The sequence below is a fragment of the Mercenaria mercenaria genome, chromosome 5 (genome assembly GCF_021730395.1).
Source record: "Mercenaria mercenaria strain notata chromosome 5, MADL_Memer_1, whole genome shotgun sequence".
NCBI lineage: Eukaryota > Metazoa > Mollusca > Bivalvia > Venerida > Veneridae > Mercenaria > Mercenaria mercenaria.
In genome coordinates, this window is record NC_069365.1 from 13,448,396 (window position 1) to 13,467,405 (window position 19,010).

Genomic DNA, 19,010 nt, shown 5'->3' on the forward strand with positions numbered 1-19,010 from the left:
TATTCATTGTTAGAGATATCCATTTAGTATAGTTTAGCACTGCCCGATCTCCTTGATCTGTTACCGATCCTTTACATTTAAAGAATAAACGCAATGTGTAATGATAGTTTTTCGCTTTACACACCACCTTTGGACAAGAAAGGCGTTTCACTTAAAATGTGTAAGCATCCGCTGGCAAAATATTATTGAAAGATCGGAACTTTTTCTAAAATAAAGTTCAATTTCAATCATTTTCAAAAACTGGAAATATTGCACATTGTGTTGAATACATAAATAAAACAAAAATCCCCAAATAAACCATTTTAGAACTTTTCCGGGAACTATAAGTTTCAGCCGAACAACGCATTTCAGGATGACACAAAACTGGTTTCTCTTTTTAAAGTTTGTAAACAGTGTCAAAGTTCACCTGAGGAACATTGCTGAAAAAGTAAAAGTGCTTACTTGTTTCAGTTTTACATCCTGTAGAAAACGATCAACTTTCAACTTTAAATGCATAGATGTTCTAAAATTATTCCAATATCAAAAACCGTCCGATCTTTTCCGTGATAAATAAAACGAAGCAAATTTAACTATTTGTTTACACTTTAACCATGTGAAATTAAAGGCATGTACTATCACGAGACTCCCGTGCATTTTGAACCTCGTGGTGAATAAACTGAATTTACTTTAAAGTATGGTGTCTCAGTTGAGCCAGTTATTTGTTAATTTCAGAGAACATACATTAAAGAAGTGTTTATGAGATTATGCATTTGTACGAATATTTACTAGTCTGCTTTATATTAACGACGATAGAAACAAGTGTGCACTCGGCAAATAGCAAGTATAATACTAGTATACTGAAACTGATCCCAATGTTCGTAATTTTCAGAATGATAAAGAGCTCGTTATCCTTTGTTTCATAGACAGTCTTAGTACTGGACCGCTGCTTCCGCTGTCAACACCGCAGTAATCACTAATGTAAAGTCAGTGTCCATTTCTATGCCTGAATTTCAATACACATTTATTATCAGTTTAAATCTATGAAAGTGTGAAAAAATATCGTTGTTTAACGAAGAAGCAAGAAACAGAAAGGTTACTTTTGAGATACTGCTGATTTTAATCATCAGGTTTTTGCGTGAGAAGTTCAACTGATTGCATTTTGTAAAATGTTTCGTAGTTATCTACAATTGTATACAAATTGTATTACCTCCTAACATATTTGGCTGTACATTTTTTCTGCGATTTATTCTCACTGTGTTTTTAAAAACATGCTGCATAAATTCTCATATTGTATAAAAAGTCGATAGATCAAAATTGGTTAGTTTACGACGCATGAAACATCTAATAAGGAATCAATATACACATCGAACTTGTCCGGACCAGTATGCGGAAATACTGTGGCCGAATGTTTCAAGATTGTCTAAAATATTTGCATATATCATGATAAAGCAAATATTTTTGATTGTTTTTTTATAATTTATAGATATACAAACACGTATGTGTGAGAAAGTTACGTTAAGTAATTTCGGTAGTTACAGAGGGGGTGCCGAAAATTCTATTTCCACCACATTTTCCGTGAGATAAGCAGCGCGTAAGTACATAAATTCCGCTATAATAAATTAAACCTTTATGATACTAGCACAATCCTTGAAAAGAATTTTGGATCGTTGCTAAATCTTGTTAACATTAAGTCTGAGACTTGTCTTACAATTTTAGGCAGTCTGGTACACCATACGTAAAAAAATCATTGCCCGCACATTGCACTACTTTTATGTATGCTGAAAATAGCAATATGTACAGATTTATTTTCGTTTTAATACATGAGGTGGTCAGATTTGAAAACAGATTTTGTACTAAGTTTAGTTCTATTCAGTAAGACAATTCTCCTATGCACTAATTGAAACTTTGAACTAACTTTTGCCATTCATGAATTTTTAAAAAAGTATTTTGAAAGGATTTATAAATCTAACCAAAAATTTGGAAAAATACAGGTAAAATATCTTCTTTGTTTATTTCCAAATTTTAGTTTTACTTTTTATACACCTTCTTTTAGTTCAAGTCTTGCAAACTGAGCTGTTTTTGTACTCTGGAACAGCTGCATTTGAAAGCTTTTGTTCACTATATTTTCACACCTCAAATGAAGGTCACTCTAAATTCAAGATGGCGGAAGTACCTTAAAGGAGAGCCAGCTCTGGCCTTCAGAGTTGTTTTTTTTTTCTGGTCTAGCTTGAATTTTCGATACACCTAATTTCATCTTACCTGGCCGTATCATTTCAAGTAATTATGGCTAGTTAGAGTCATGTTTATTGACTAATGAGCACATTCAAACTTACAGTTTTTGCACGTCCTTTACTGTAAATGGCGGAGTTTAATCTAAGGGACATAACCTGGTAATACACAGCGTTACCAGTAGGTTGATACAATAGATCTAGATCTACTTGTAGATCTATAACAAGATTTAGCTTACCAAAAGGTTCCTTCTAGCGCATATTAAATATTCTTTTTAAGGGATCTGTTTTTAGCATCCTGTTACAGATGTTTAATAAAACAATAATGAAAAATATGTTTTGTTAGTTTACGTGCATTCTTATCTATCTATAAATACTGCATGACACCCTTGCGAGTATTTTATGCAGGTGCGCGTCAGTGCATAAGAGTTTAAAAGCAGGAATGTACAGGAGAATTAAAGTAATACATAAAGTATTTGTGAGAATTTGAGAAAAAGCTGATAGTGCTAATAAAAAGGCGAAATGTACAGTAAAAGGATTAAAAACAGCCTGGTCACTCAGAAGTCCTGGCCCAGTTTGGTTACCCCTTGCCTAAACTGGTCCAGGGTAGGTGCTTGAGCAATGTCAGCCGGCAAAGAATTCCAGAGAATGATGGTAGCCGGGTAGAAAGAGAACTTGTAATAATTACAGGGTGTTTGAATTTGCCGGAAATATTGGGAATGCATGTGTCTAGTGAGCCGGGTAGGAGGTAAAATATAAGACGGCATTGGCACTGCAACCAGTCCATGGACAATCTTATAAAACATCAGTAGCCTGGCATCATTTTCTTCTGTTTGCAAGGGAACGCCACCCCAATTGCTTTAACATGTGTGTGACACTGCTGTAATTTGAATAGTCACTGGTGACCCATCGAGCGGCCCTGCGTTGGACCATCTCGATTTATGTATGTTGAGCTGTGTATGTGGACTCCACACTGAGCTGCAGTACTCTAGTTGTGGTCTAACAAGGGTTTTGTAGGCAAATTCCCTAATATTTTGCTGTTTGGAGGGAATATTGCGCTTAATGAAGTTAAGTGTTTGACCAGCTGTTGAAGTGACCTGGTTTATGTGTTTGTTCCAGTTTAGATCTGAAGTGATGCTAACACCAAGGTATTTTGCATCACTCACGGTTTCTAGTGTCTGCCCATGTAGTGTGTAAGTGGATTTGTAAGGGTGTTTAGACTTGGAAATATTAATCACTGTACATTTGGATGGATTGAATTCCATGTCCCATGTGTGTTCCCATTTTTGTAACCTGGTTAAGTCCTCTTGCAGAGTATGTTGTTGTGTAACATTGTTGACTGTGATATAAACAGCAGTATCATCAGCAAATAACCGGACCTGTGAAACAATATTTTCAGGCAGGTCGTTTATGTATAGCAGAAAGAGAAGAGGGCCGAGGACAGAGCCCTGTGGGACACCAGATGTGACCGGGACCTCATCCGACTTATCACCATTGACTAAGACGGACTGACGGCGACCGATGAGAAATGATTTGACCCACTGTAGTGTACAGTCCTGGATGCCATGTTGGTGCAGCTTATATAGTAACTTTAGGTGATTAACCTTATCAAACGCCTTTGAGAAGTCGAGGAGTATTAAGTCTGTTTGGTGACCTTGAATTAAATTCCTGGATAGGTCCTCGACAAGTCCTAACAGTTGAGTTTCGCATGACCGTTTTGACCTGAAGCCATGTTGAAGGTGATAAAGTATGTTGTTGACCTGGAAATGTTTAGTGATGTTTGATGCGACAATGTGCTCCATAACTTTGCAAAGAACACATGTCAGGGAAATGGGTCTATAGTTAGCAGGGTTGCTTTTGTCACCCTTCTTAAAGAGAGGAGTGACATTCGCCTTGGACCAGTCGGAAGGGATAGTGCCTGTTTCTAGAGATTTTTGGAAAAGTTTGGTAACCAGGGGGGCTATTTGTACACTTAGGTTTTTCAGGACTACCGGTTTTAAGTTATCGGGACCGCAAGCTTTGTCACTCTGTAATGTGGACAAAAGCTTTTGGACACCATTTACACTGATGGAAATTTCAGACATTTTGGGGTATTGAGGCTTTGGGGCATTGCTAAACAGGTATTTAGTTTTCATTAAGCATAGCTGACCTAGTTTTAAGGGATTCATTGGAGTGAAGACGGACTGGAATTGGCGGTTGAGAACATTTGCCTGGCCCCTGCTATCTGTGATAAGGTTATCATTTTCCGATAGTGGGGCAATGCCTTGAGTGTCCTGTTTAGCATTTTTGATAGTTGAGAAGAGCTTTTTACGGGAGAAGTTTTGACCTGGTTTGGGGTTATTTGGATCACCTGAGTGTGCTTCTAGGACATATTCTAGGTAGTTTGTGTGGGCCTGCTTTATCTCCATTTTGACCTGGTTTCTGAAATTTTTGTACTGATGTTTGACCTTTGAATTTGAACTGTTTTTCTGTTTTTTGTACAATTTATTTCTTTTTCTGATTTGTCTCTTGATGCCTTGGGTGATCCAGGGAAGAGATGGTTTAGAACCCAACCTCTTGGAGGGAATGAAAAGATTTATTCCTTCATGGATAAGATCTTTAAATTCTATCCACAGCTCTTCAATAGATTTGGAATGGAAGTCACTAAACATAGAAGGTGACTTTGATTTTACAAACTGTTGGAAATTGACCCAGTTGGCTTTAGATCTAGATCTATTTAAAAACATTTAAAGTTATTTCGCACAAACATATATTTTAACTTATAATAATAATCAAACACCTTCTACTTAAATATTATATCAGCGGACAATAAATAATAAAGACCATAATTCTATCAAAATTTCGGGAATCTTCCCTAGTGGAGTGGCACAGATCGGAATTTGGCCGTATGTTAGCCTCTTTGTAAATTTAAAGTTTCACATAGCAATACATGGACAGAAAAGTGCTGCCAAACATCTTGCTTAATTGCATCGCATGACTGATACTTCCAGCTCCAAAACGAAATACGGCCGTCTGGGACCGTAGAAGCTAAGCTAGAAGAAAATGAAACCAAGCATTACGCGATGCGTTAAGAGCCTCGTTTTCGATTTTTTCCGAACGAGGCGTGAATAAGGAGTATAGCAGACGATATTTTTGACGGGAGTTGATGATGCTTACTCATTTAAATAATTTCCATTCTTCATTCTGACAAGTTAGATTTAGGAGTTATATGATTTTAACTATATTATTGTTTCTTGAAGACCTGTTATTACGTAGTTGTATTTCACTAAACTTTAGTCTAAAGATTGGCTTAAAGATGCGTAAATACACCCTGGCAAAGAGGCTATTTGTAATGAATATGCATGAGTCCAAGATGGCGGCGCCCTACTGGAATTCGGATGCCTTTGATGATACCCTTGTAGCCATTACCTGCTCAGTCAAGTGTGACATGTTCACCATAAGTGTACCTTCTCTTGAGAAGGAACAATGATCATAATAGTTCAAACTTAAAAAACTATACGAAATTAAACTTAATGTCGAATATTCTGCAATTCATTAACATCAAAATAATCTCTTAAAGTCTGAAACCGGAATGTCGTCTGCAGGGAATTCAGACGGTGTATGAAATTTCCTTCTCGTGAGAATCACTTTAGTGCGCAACTCTCAACTTTTTAAGATATTGATAGGATTTAGATTGTGGAAAATCCTCTCCAAAAATATTTTACAAGTCTATGTATACAAACTAAGGGTGTGTACGTAGCAACAATCACAATTTAATATCAGACCTTGTAACAGTCATTCGTTTAAAAAAATCCCAGTAGTATGGTGGCTGATTTCTGCCATTTCGTGTTGGCGGGACGAAAACTCGACGTTTAGAGGGCGCCGACACGACGAATTTTTCTGTCGAGTTTTCGTGTTGGCAGTTTAAAGATGTCGTATTGGCGCCTTTTATTTGTCGTGTTTTCGCCCCGCCAACACGAAACCACGACATACACCTTATTTGTCGAGTTTTCATGTCGCACCACCGGCACGAAAACACGACAAATACTTTTCAGACATCTCTTATAAAATGTAGAGTTATTCTGAAGCCAGTGGAAAAGGGTTTTAGAAGCATTCTTCTTTCTATTCGAACGAACCGTCAATTCAGAATTTATTTTAAGTCACTAAAGCTGCATTAGGAGATTTGAGATTATAAAACAGTTCAATAATATGTCAGATGTCGGTTATCGTTTTGAGAATGCGAAGTGTATGTATAACTGTATAACAGACTCGGTATTAGGGTTGGGGAGCGGCACCAGTTAAGAATGAAGGCGGTATCGGTGAGCCGAATGGGGCTAGGTACAGAAGGGGGTAACCCCCACCCCTCCCCTATTAGTTGGGTCATGGCGTGTCCCCATGGAAATGTTTGAAATAGGCTATATGTATAAAATGGTGGCAAGTGCTGCATTTCTGAGTCCAAATTTTGAGGTACGGGAGGAGTTAACCCCCTCCTGACAGTGGAGTTGCAGGGTCTCTACCTGGTCATTTTTTAAATATAGGTGTGAAAAGGTGGCCCCGCTGCATATTTAGTGCAAAATTTGAGGTATATGAGGGGATCATGCCCTCTTATTTGGGTGTCAGAGGGTATCCCCACGGACATTTTTGATATATGTATGAAATGGTGGCCTGTGGTGCATTTTGGAGTCTAAATTGTGAAAAAAAAATCATTCCTTTGCCAAAATAGTTGGGTTGCAACTTTGATGAGTACAGGTCACTTTTCAGCCGGCCGATATGGGAGGGGCAGGGGCAAGCCCGGCCATGGATCCAAGCCTGTGCAATTAGAAAAATAATTTACGTATACGAGTGGGCCTCAGTGAAGATTAATGTCCCTCATAAATATTGGCTTTGATTTTATTATTATGATGTTGTATATAAAACATTAAACGCATGGCAGAGCACAACCCTATCATAGAATATTTCTTCGCTGGGTACACATACAATAAATTGATTGTAATTCTGTATTGTCATGGGATTAATATCAGTTATATATGGAACGACTATACGTCTTCCTGGTTATATCGATATTTATCCTGCAATTTTATAATAATGTTGATATCCTCCATATGTGTATATTAGCTAACAGCTAACAGCTAACCCACCACTTTCGTACTCGCAATATCTTCGCAGTAATACTTAGTAGAGACTTATAAAAAATTAAAACAAAAACAACTGTCATAAACACAAACTTGTCAGCTTTTGTCATTACCAAAAATAAGATATTTGTCGTGTTTTCGTGTCGCGGAGCGAAAACACGAAAATTCGACAAATAATGTATTTGTCGTGTTTTCATGTTTTCGTGTCGTCGGGGCGAAAACACGACAGCACGACAAATAAAGGACGCCAACACGACATATTCATACCCGACAATACGTAAACTCGACAAATAAATATGTCGTGTCGGCGCCCTCAAAACGTCGTGTTTTCGTGTAAAATTTGTCGTGTTTTCGTGTTGTCGTGTTCGTGTTTTCGCCCCGCCGACACGCCAACACGAAATGGCAGAAATCAGCCACAATACAATAGGCCATAATTTATTTTATTCACCTTATACATTTATTAACCGTAATTTACTAAACGTGTAATATTGTAAAACCTACACAAGGTAACCTCACTACCGTTTATTCATAATACCTTTTTTTTTCAAATATGTCGTATTTTATACTAAGTTTTCTAAAATGGAATTTAGACATACCGTACCCATTTAACATTGTTTGTTTTGTTTTGTTTTGTTGGGTTTAACGTCGCACCGACACAATTATACGGGTCATATGGCGACTTTCCAGCTTTGATGGTTGAGGAAGACCCCAGGTGCCCCTCTGTGCATAATTTCATCATGAGCGGGCACCTGGGTAGAACCACCGACCTTCCGTAAGCCAGCTGGATGGCTTTCTCACATGAAGAATTCAACGCCCCAAGTGAGGCTCGAACCCACATCGGTGAGAGGCAAGTGATCTTAACCACTCGACAACGGAGGTCCCGTACCCATTTAACATCAGTCTGCCACGTACGAAGACTGATTACCGACTTAGACACAAGTTACCTTATGTGAACCTGTTCCTGATCAGAATTTGCACTGAAACTGAAAACTGAAACTGTTTTATTTGATTAAACACAATTTTTTAAGTAAAACATATTCAATGGCCTTTCTACAAACACATAAAAAAAATTTACGTCTAAAAATTAAGACATTTTAAAGATGTATGAAATAAATGAGCATAAACATCATTGTGAATAAACTATTTAGTAAGTGTTAAACAAAGATCAGGCATCAGATAAGATTAATAAAATATTAGAATATTAAGATACAGTAAAATAGCCGCTGTTTTGTTAGTAAGTAAGTAAAAGTGAGTTATTGTGACATGTCCATAAGTTATTACAAACGACTGTATTTATTTGTGATAAAATTGTTCATATTCGAATGTATTTACACAGTAAAAATCATCCAGTTCATGTTACCACAATATCTTAAAAATCACAGTCACAGGCTCTAAAAGAGTAATTTCCAAAATAATGAGTTTTCAACTTCTACTTTTGTCACTGAACGTTTTGCGCTTGTTGAAAAGAACAACGTAACACCCAGTAACGGAATTTGAAAAACGCAAGTTCCTTGTCTGAGTTTGTTTTATGAGAAGTTCTGAAAGATATTCCGGAGAATTTCCGAATGAACAAGTATACATGTAGGTGAGCATCTTGAATGTGATTCTGGCTTTGATTGGTAGCCAGTGAAGTTCATAGAGCGTTTGTTTGGAACTGTCGTATTTCCTTCGTTTTAGGACAAGTTTTGCACATATGTTCTGAATTCGTTGCATTTTGTTTACCTCGCTTTGACCAATACCATACAAAATGACATTGCAATAATCTAAATGGGATATCACCAATGGCAGAGTTTCGGCAGTCTCTTTGGTAAGATATTTCCGGATACATTTTTAATTCTGAAGTAGGTGAGCATTGCTGTTCTACACTTTCGTCTTGCATGCTCTTTTAGATTCAAGTTTTAATCAAGGTATGCAGCTAGATATCGAATAAAGCTCACTGATTTCACTTCATCACCTACAATGCATATTTTGTCAGTTGCACACTTAGAGAGCTGTTGCCTACTACCAAACATGATAAACTCGGTTTTGGAAGTGTTCATTTTGAGCTTATTTTCATTCATCCGGTTGTCGATTGTTCACTTTAGTATGGGATTGTTGCATACATGGCCAATAGTTCCAATAGTTCCGCTTTTACTTGGATTTTAACCCTGAGGTGATACCGACTTGACATCACTTAGAATGACCGACGGGAAAATCAAAGCCTTGAGACGTCTGGTGGAGCGGGTTTTGGTTGTTAGATTTTCTATTTTATATCAATTATTGTGCACTTCAATGCCATTCATTAACAACAAGGATAACGCTTTACAATTTGTCTATAAAAATGTCATGTCACCTGTATAAAATGTAACTAAATATAAAACAAAAACAACAAACAATTTTCGCGTAAATTAAAAGAAAAATCACTGTGTGATATTAATATTAACCACATTTACTATAAATATCTCACTTATAGATTGCGCTATTAATAATATACTTCTGATCTATTTGTAACAAAGCAAAGACCAAACTGAGAAACAAATAAAATTATGCCTGAAATATAAAATGAACTCTGCATGACCTCTAATGAAGTTATCTAATTGGCAAGCTGGAAATGCTCTTTTACGATATGTCATGACAACGCCATTATTTTGCTGTTGTTTTTTTTTTTGTCATTTTCTTCCTTCATAACGTTTTTCGCTAGTCTGTAAATTCTAGATGTTTTAGTGTATTTTTGTGACTTTTCAAAGATGGACTGAAGTCGTAAAAGCAGCGATTTCGTATGATAGCATAATTTGATTTTTTGAAATTGTGAAAACTTATCAACAGTAGATATTGTTCAAAGTGTAGACTAAATTTCAAAATTGTACGTTTAGTAATTTTTGAATTACTAACAAAAGAACTAATGGCGGGTTAGCTTTTTTTTTGTTTAGTATAAATGGTCAGTGTGAATGGAGACAGGTTAAATTAGGACTTCTTGATCATTAATAATTCATCCGTGCTGTTCATGAATGGAACTATTTTTATGTAGCGTATGGACATCTTTTAGGTGTGATTAGGAATCAAATAAATTGTCAGAAGTACACTTATAACTTTGGTAGCGGGTATACCAACCCCCAAAAATCAGTCCAAGTCTCATTCCAATGCCAAAAAAGAGTTGTAAAGTTAAAAGTTTGTCATGTTTTTTTTCCCCTTAACATTTATCTTCAATTTTGTTTGTTTCCTAAGACCCGATGCAACTCCGAGCGCGAAGGAGAAGGTTAATCTTGTATATGTATTACTCGGAACAAATATGTTTAAACTTTTAAAAAAGCATATATGGCACAGAAGTTTACATTAATGAATTCTAGTTTATAACCATATTGTCAATGATTCTCCATAAATGTATCATACTGGGACAATGAAACAAGAATGACAACAGAAAATTATTGGATCATGGCCCTTGTTTTGTTATGATATCAACAGATTCAGCGTGTGTGCACGAAGTCGCATTTCAAACTACGCATTTACTTTTTCTGTAAGAAAACTTGTTGAAAATCATTATGACAACAACTGCCTGGCGAAAATATTTGTATAATCTTGACGTTGATTATATATGAAATATCGATGTTAAAGGTGAAAATCGATCAAGAGCAAACAAAACTTAACACAGAAAATTAAGGTGTGCCTTTTCAACTTAAATAACATTGAACGATGGTACATGTACAAATGTATAACTATAGTGATTTATTTTGACTAAATAATATTTTATTTCTCTTTGACGGACAATTATTACAAGAACAATAATCAGAGGGCGAAAGGACCGGAAAACAATTCCCGACAACATTAGAGACTGTCTGTGTATCTGAACTGGCGGTTTAAATTGTTAAATTCAATTGTCTGAAATATTTAATTCTTTATAGGCTTATAATATGTCTTTATATATACGAAACTAGTTAAACAATATAATTTTATTATTATGTATTATCACGATGGTTTCACAAGAACGCCATTACCATGATTACGCAACCGTTTCGTCCTACAAATGCGTTATCACGATATAGAATTGAATGCTATCCAAATATGGACACTGTTGGTTTAAGTACTGATTATTGATCCGTAAAACAAACAGCTATTATATTAAACGTCCAGTTTAGTGTATATAGTATTGTGTGTTGTGTGGAACTGACCAAAATGGCTAACACGAAGGCAATAGTTGAGGCTAAAATAGCTGGGAAGAAAGTAATGGTGTTTTCTAAATCATATTGTCCCTACTGTAAGTTGGGAAAGAAAGTGCTGGAAGCTTACATTGGGAAGGAACTTAAAGCTGAGGACTACGAAGTTTGGGAGATAGAGAATGAATCTAACTGTGCAGAAATACAGGCAGTACTTGGCAAAATGACAGGCGCAACGTCGGTAAGTTTATTACTGTTTTTCCTGTATATATTTTTAGCTCGACTCTTTGAATTTTTCGAAATAGTAGAGCTTTTGTAAACACTATTTCGTCGGGGTCGGCATCCGCGTCACAAAGTTCAGGTTAAAGTTTTGCACGTAAGCAGGTTTCTGAGAAACTACTAGGTCAAATACTTTCAAACTTTACACATGAGATGACAACGCAGGACAAGTTACAAAAAAAACTTGCTATTAATTTTGTCAAAATTATGCCCCTTTTTAACTTAGAATCTCAGGTTCTCAAAAACTACAAAGTCAAAATGCTTTCAAACTTCACACATGTCTTCGGCATTATGAGATGACCTTACGGGGCAAGTTACCTAACTCTAGTTTTAATTTTTGTCAAAATTATGCCCCTTTCTAACTTAGAAATTTTGCTTAAAGTTTTGCATGTAAGTAGGTTTCTCAAAACCTACCAAGCCAAATGCTTTCTAACGTGCATGAGAGGAACTCACGTGGCAAGTAACATGACTCTAGCTTACATTTACGCAAAATTATGCCCCTTTTTTAACTTTCAAATTTTGTGACAGTTTTGCTTGTTAGCATGGTAACTTGACCAAATGTTTTCAGATTCTCAACACATCTTTTGCACTATGGAATGGTCTCACTTGGCAAGTTTCATAACTCTGGCTTACAGTTTAAATGCACATATTTCAACTTAGAACATTTTGATATAAAAGCCTTTGTTTGTAAGCTAGTATTTGGTGGAAGGGCTTCCAGATGTTAAGCGCACTGTCATTAGACAGCTCTTGTTTGAGAGTTTTGTTTTCATGAAAGTCCAAGGTAAATTCGTGGTATGCTTTGTTTGATAGCTATCACATAGCCATTCATAATGCTGAAAGAATTTTTAAAGCGAAATCACTAGTTTCATGAAATATCTGGCATTCTGAAATTGAAGAAAATGGCCAATAGCAGTTTTAGTGTTTACGTACTACTGAATTATCTATATTATCTATAATATTATCTGCAAATACAACAGTTTCTTTAGTTTAAATTGTAAACATGATAACTTCTTTCTTTTTAGATGGAAAAAATAGAGAAAATTTTCTTCAGAGATACGGTTAAAGATAGATAAATCTGAAAACTAATTAAAATTAAATCAAAATAACGTTGGCTTACACTTAAAGAACGCTTTTATTTTGAAGAGAGTAGCGTAAATACAATTAATAGTTTACGAAATAAATGTTCCGATTATTGACATAGAGATACCGAAAATAAATAGTCGCCATATATGAATTTAATCTGATATTAACCTAATTCAAGTTGTGGTTACAGTAATCTCGGAAATATTAAGGATTTTACTTTTTCAACAGTTGTTATCACGATTTAAACGTTTGTGTATCTTTTACTTAACAGGTACCCCGTGTGTTCATCAATGGCAAGTTTATTGGCGGAGGATCTGAAACCCAAGATCTGGACAAAAGCGGAGAGCTACGTAAAATGTTGTCATAGCACTGCCGAGCACAGTCGAGTTTCTTTTCTACAGTTCAGCACAAGAACATTCAGTAAAAACCGGCGGATTTTTTTTAAAGAACTGTAAAAACTTGAATCGTGTAAATGTATCATCCTGATTATTCAATGAAACTAGTTTATAGCCGGGAATATAGTGACTTTTTGGATGACATCTTACTACAGAAACCTGTCAATTTGTCACGGTGTTGTTTTCTATTTGTTTCTTTATATTAAATTATGATAACTTGTGTTCGTTCTGACTCAAAGATCTGCAAAATCCTAGATTTTAACCCATAATGCTAATGTATATGTTACATATGTTAACCTAGATTTTAACCCATAAGGTATGATTTCACTACGAATAAATTGATAGAATCAAACTGAATACCCACAAATACAATTTATACACCCCAAAATATTAAAAATCAACAACAGCTTCGGTAAATGTTGTAAATAAGAGAACATAAAAATCATGTAAAGAGGCTATAGAGATTGCAGGGCCACATCTTTTTATGACGCGATGATAAACACTATTTGTTTAAAACAACATCATGGGAGCTTTTAAAGGCAACAATGCCAACACCTTAACTAAAGCGCGTTTCGGGTACGGTAAACTTTTCTATGTACATCTGGCAACTCTGGTAACTGCTTTTGTGATAACACGACAGAGAGCCTCGTTACAAACAGTTACACCGACTGTGACAGATTATCATATTGTGGTGTGTGTGTGTTGCAAAGTCTGAGACGCTCATATTTATATTGCCTAATGGTTAGTCTGGCTACCGATTAGATAATATTTTTTTCATTCTTTATTCTAATACATTCAGACTCTGATTATCTAATGTTTTGAGAAGAAAAGGGACATAATTATATAAAATTTGAATAGCCGCATGAGTTATCTCCAGTGAACAAAACACTGACAAGCTAGTGGTATACAAAAAAAACAACCGACTTTGGAACATGGCTTGCGGTGTGGATTCGTCAATACTTCCTACAGGTTTGACTAAAAGGCATATGTTCCTGTTAATGTCATGCTGCTATTGCTGTCGAATCAGATACACACGCTGCCGCGACAGTACGGTTTCATATGTAGTGGCGATGGTGTTGGAACGAATGTATGGAAAGATGACAAAGATGCGATACTGCGATGACACGATGTTTACTTTTCGTCTTCTCCATCGTGGCAAAAAGACTATAAAACAGTTGAGTTATTACTGCCGCATCTGGCTACGCGATGCCGCGAAAGTATGATTGTAAGATGGTGATGGCACGACAGCACAATGGTGATGGCACGACAACACAGTGGTGATGGGGCGAAGGCACGACGACGATGACAGGTAGTAATATCGCGTATTCGTCATCGTGCTGCCGAAATATCGCTCCATCACCATCGGGTCACCGTCGTATCGCGCCTCCGTCATCGTGCACGCGCTCACTTACCATCGTGCTGTCTTACTGTCGTATCTTCACTATCGTGTCATCGTACTGTCGTCGCTTTGCATGTATTTGATACGACAGCGATACCACAATAGCCTTAGTAGTTTTCTCATCATTTTTGGCATCTTCCCACTTCCCAATACAAGTCTGAGTATGAAAAAAAAAGACGGACCGCCTGATATTCAAAAGTATTCTAAATATAACTTAACATAGAGATTTATACGCCCCGCTCAAGGAGCGATGCCTTGCTGTTTTGTTTCCTTTTGTGAATACAAGAAGCAACTCAATTTAGTGTTTGAAATTATTTTTTGTCCAATGGCAAAACAGTATTTTTCAAATTACGGGAAATTTATTTTGGTAAATCAACATTTACTTCCAGTCGTTTATTAACCAGTAAGTCACATACTGTAAGCGGAGCTTAAATTTGTAAACAAAAAATAATTTCAAACACTAAACAGGTTAGTGTTTATTAGAAAGCATTTATCAAATTAAATTGGTCGCGCGGGCTGCGCCACGCCAGACCAATTTAATTTGATAAATGTTTACTAATAAACACTAACCTATACAGAGTAGATGATCAATTTTGAAGGAATCACTGAAATTGATTTACTTAAATCTATGTACTTTTTAACGATGTACATTGTGCAAAAATATATGGTCACTATTCCCATAACCACATTTATTTATGCCTATCATTACTATATTGTCTATCCCAGGTAACTTATTTAAAGTCGAGTTTTACCTTATGTGTCTAAAACACACGATATGTTCTGTTTTGCTTTTGACATTCCTTTTTTTCAATTTGGAAAGCTAACTATTAAATGTTTGAATATTGTTTAGTTTGGTAACTACACCAACCACACGTATTTACCAAACATGTTTTACAACGCATGTGTAGCATCAATAAATGAACATTTTTTTACATAAACGTGTTTCGTTAACGGAAAATAATAAGATTGAATACGTAAAAATGAAAATATAAAGAATAAATCATTTATGAAAATAATGACTCTGTGCATTCTGACCAATTCAGGCAGATCCCAACTTGACCAGAGTTATATTTTCGTCAGAATAATATTTGAGAACTGTTTACTCACCACATGATATAACTCCAATTATATATATCAGATCTATTGATTTGAATTCCATGATATGAAAATAAAATGTTTATGCACCATATAGTTATTAAAGCTTTGTTATAATATTACATAATTGCATACAATATACATGCAAGTACCGGTTACACCATATAGGGAGCATCCAGTAAACTTTAAATGTAAAATTTTATTTATATTATTGAGGCCAGGCATCACATACTAAAATACTGATTTATCTTTGAAATGTTGTTCTGAAAAAAAGTTATGGTTTTAGGAATTATAACTTCATCAGATTTCTTTGAAAAAAAAAATTCGCATACTATTAGAGGCACTACTTTATTATATTATTCAAATAAAAAGGACCAATTACATATATTAGACTACCAACACCCTTCCCCATCCTCATAATAATCTTTATCTTTAATATGATAGTGACTTTGTACAAGAAGACTTCACGTACCTTTACCGACTTGTACAATGTATGATAACATACCTTTAATGAACATACTAACAGCAAATTTATCTCGAGATTACAATCATTTCAAGTGTCCTTAACACAGACGCTGCAACGCGGGAGAAGATTACAGCTACGATTGTATTTGATGTGCAAAATATGTGTGTCAAACTCTCAACATTTCTCGTAGTTGCTTGCATATACAATATACAATGGTATCAGGTCGAATCAGTTGGCCGCTGTCCGCAAAATAATTGTTCTATATTGCCACCCACATCATATGACACAAGGGGCATAACACTAGCACCAATATTTTATGACTTGCGTCCCTCAGTTTTCACTCAAGTTAAAGTTTTGATGCACTTTCACGCTGTCTCTGTTATTACTGAATGAATCTGTTTCAAACTTAAAACAGTTGTTCCGCATCATCATCCGTATCACATGACAAACAAAGTCCACAACTATTATGTCGATATTTAATTATTTATACCCCCTTTTATTTACAATTTCGGTTTAATTTTTATGCACTTTCACTCTATCTCTATTGTTACTAAATAGATTTGATTCAAACTTGAAGTCGTTGTACCACATTATCACCCACGTAATATGAATGGATTCTATTCAAACTTAAAACTGTTGTCCAATACTATCACCAACATTTAAGGTCCATAACTGGCTCATATAGTATACGAATAAGCCCCCACCCACTATCCCAATTGAAATTCCAGGTTAAAGTTTTGATGTACATTGATACCATCTGTTATTACTAAATGGATTTGATTCAAACTTAAAACTGTTGTTCCGAATCATCACTCACATCACATAACAGATGGCCCAAGACGTGTAGATGTGCACAACATACTTTTTCCTAGGGCCGACGAAGGTGGTGGGGTGGGGTGTGGGTCGGCTAACCCACCAATTTTCTTCTCGTCAATTCAAGAATTTCACACACGAACTGTTGTGTTTCCTTTGACGAAGCAGTACTGTAGGCTCAAGTTATTAATCATTTCAATGAATCAAACATCGAAATGGTCGAGCACAATGTCTCCTCTGATCGCTCTCGTTTGGTTTCAAGAATAACTTGCAGATTTCAGATGTCAGAAAGACTAAGTATGTACATACTTTTTTCAAATTCGAACACTCTTAGGTATGTAATGTACAGCATTCAAATGAGTGCTCGAACTTGCAATTAATTTTGAATTTAAATCTTACAACTTTAATGACAAATCGTATGTGTCAGTGGTAGACAAAAACTTGACTATGACTTTGCAATAACAGCAATCTATTATTCTGGAAGAGTCATCATATTGCCTTATGAGTATCTAAATAAAAAAAGAAATGCTTATATGCTGTCCCTGTCACTGCAGTGTTTAATGACTCTAATGTGGATGAAGATACTGGACAATAGGCTATTAGCTTAGCCTGTGTCAAAAGTATTAAGTAATAACAGTAATAACAGAGATAAGGATAAAGTGTATTAAAACATTAAATAAGTATAAAAGGGACATAATTCATGCAAACTTTCTGCAAGATTACGGCGCACCAACACAGTATAGGTTATATGGCGCCAAACAGGACTACACATTTTGGTTTCACATCTCATTTACATCGAAATAAAAACACGAGGTATGGAAAAAACTCATAACATATTGGTATAACTCATAACATATTGGTACGTGCTAGCATTGTGGACCTTGTGTCATATGGTGGGGTGATGATGTGGAACAACCATTTTAAGTTTGAATCAATTCCATTTAGTAGCAACAGCGATACGGTGAAAAAGCATAAAAATTAAACTGAAATTCTAAGTAAAAAGGGGGCACAATTCATGAAAAACTGGTGCAAGAGTTATGGCTCTTATGTTATATGATGTGAGTAATGATGTGAAACAGCTATTTTAAGTTTGATTGACACCATTTGGTAAGAATAGAGTTAGAATACTTTAACCTGAAATTCTAAGTAAAAAAGGGGAGGGGGATAATTCATGAAACGTTGGTGAAAGAGTTATGGCGCTTGCGTCATATGATGTGAGTGATGATATGGAACAATTATTTTAACTTTGAATCAAATCCTCACTGTAATTAGAGAGATATAGTGAAAATGCATCAAAATTAACCTTAAAATAAGTAAAAAGGGGGCCTAATTTATGAACAATTGGTGTCAGAGTTTTGGCCCTTGTGTCATATGATGTGGGTGATGATGGAGGAATTACTATTTTAAGTTTGAAACAAATCCATTAAGTAATTACAGAGATAAAGAGAAGTGCATCAAAACTTTAACCAAGGTGCAGACGCGGAAGGACGCCAACGCTGGTCGAGTAGGACAGCTCTCCATACTTCGTATAAACGAGATAAAAAAGGGAGATAATTCAAAAATGGGACCACCAAGAGTTATGATTCCTTGTCACTGCACTCCCTCTCACTGACCTCTATCAATACGTAAAGTGCCTGGTCAATATCTTACATAGCATTAGAGTTATTCCCTGTACATGGTTTTTAAAAAAGGGTGATAATTCGAAAATGGGACCACCTAGAGTTATGGTTCCTTGTCAGTGCATTCCTCTCAATGAGCCCTATCCCTATCATTGTGTAAAGTTACAACTGGTATCTTCAATACTTTTTGAGTTATCCTCTGGACAAGAAGTGTGACGGATGGACAAACGGACAGTCAAGGTGGTGACTATATGCTCCCCCTTTGATAAAATTTTAACATCTATACCATTTACTGTCATCATTTTTCAAAACAGAATTTCTGAATGTTGGCTTGAATCCACCCTATATGGAAACAGATCATTGACAGTCAGATAAAATATAATTCCCTGACATGTTTCTATTTCCCCTGAAAA

At 35.8% G+C, this 19,010-nt stretch overlaps 2 protein-coding genes across 4 annotated transcripts in view; one reads left to right on the top strand and one right to left on the bottom strand.

Moving 5' to 3' along the window:
• The window catches only part of LOC128556876 (uncharacterized), a 135,546-nt gene extending 119,668 nt beyond the window's left edge, over nt 1–15,878 (bottom strand). For 2 of the 3 annotated variants that reach the window (XM_053542706.1, XM_053542707.1), the window contains exon 1: nt 15,712–15,877. In XM_053542706.1, the coding sequence (XP_053398681.1) occupies nt 15,712–15,763 (52 nt within the window). In that variant the 5' untranslated portion in view covers nt 15,764–15,877. Of the gene's footprint in view, nt 1–15,711 lie in introns of all 3 variants that reach the window. The other variant, XM_053542708.1, reaches the window with a different exon arrangement.
• Nucleotides 11,414–13,425, top strand: LOC123556482 (uncharacterized). Its single transcript, XM_045347233.2, has 2 exons — nt 11,414–11,689; nt 13,082–13,425. The coding sequence occupies exons 1-2, from the start codon at nt 11,468–11,470 to the stop codon at nt 13,175–13,177; spliced, it is 318 nt and encodes a 105-aa protein (XP_045203168.2). The 5' UTR covers nt 11,414–11,467; the 3' UTR covers nt 13,178–13,425.
• Nucleotides 15,879–19,010: the final 3,132 nt, after the last annotated feature.

Excerpts from the sequence above, each read along its gene's own strand:
- LOC123556482 (XM_045347233.2), top strand. The coding sequence starts at position 11,468 with ATGGCTAACACGAAGGCAATAGTTGAGGCTAAAATAGCTGGGAAGAAA. Across the intron at positions 11,690-13,081 it reads AAATGACAGGCGCAACGTCG|GTACCCCGTGTGTTCATCAA; the intron begins GTAAGTTTATTA and ends TTTACTTAACAG.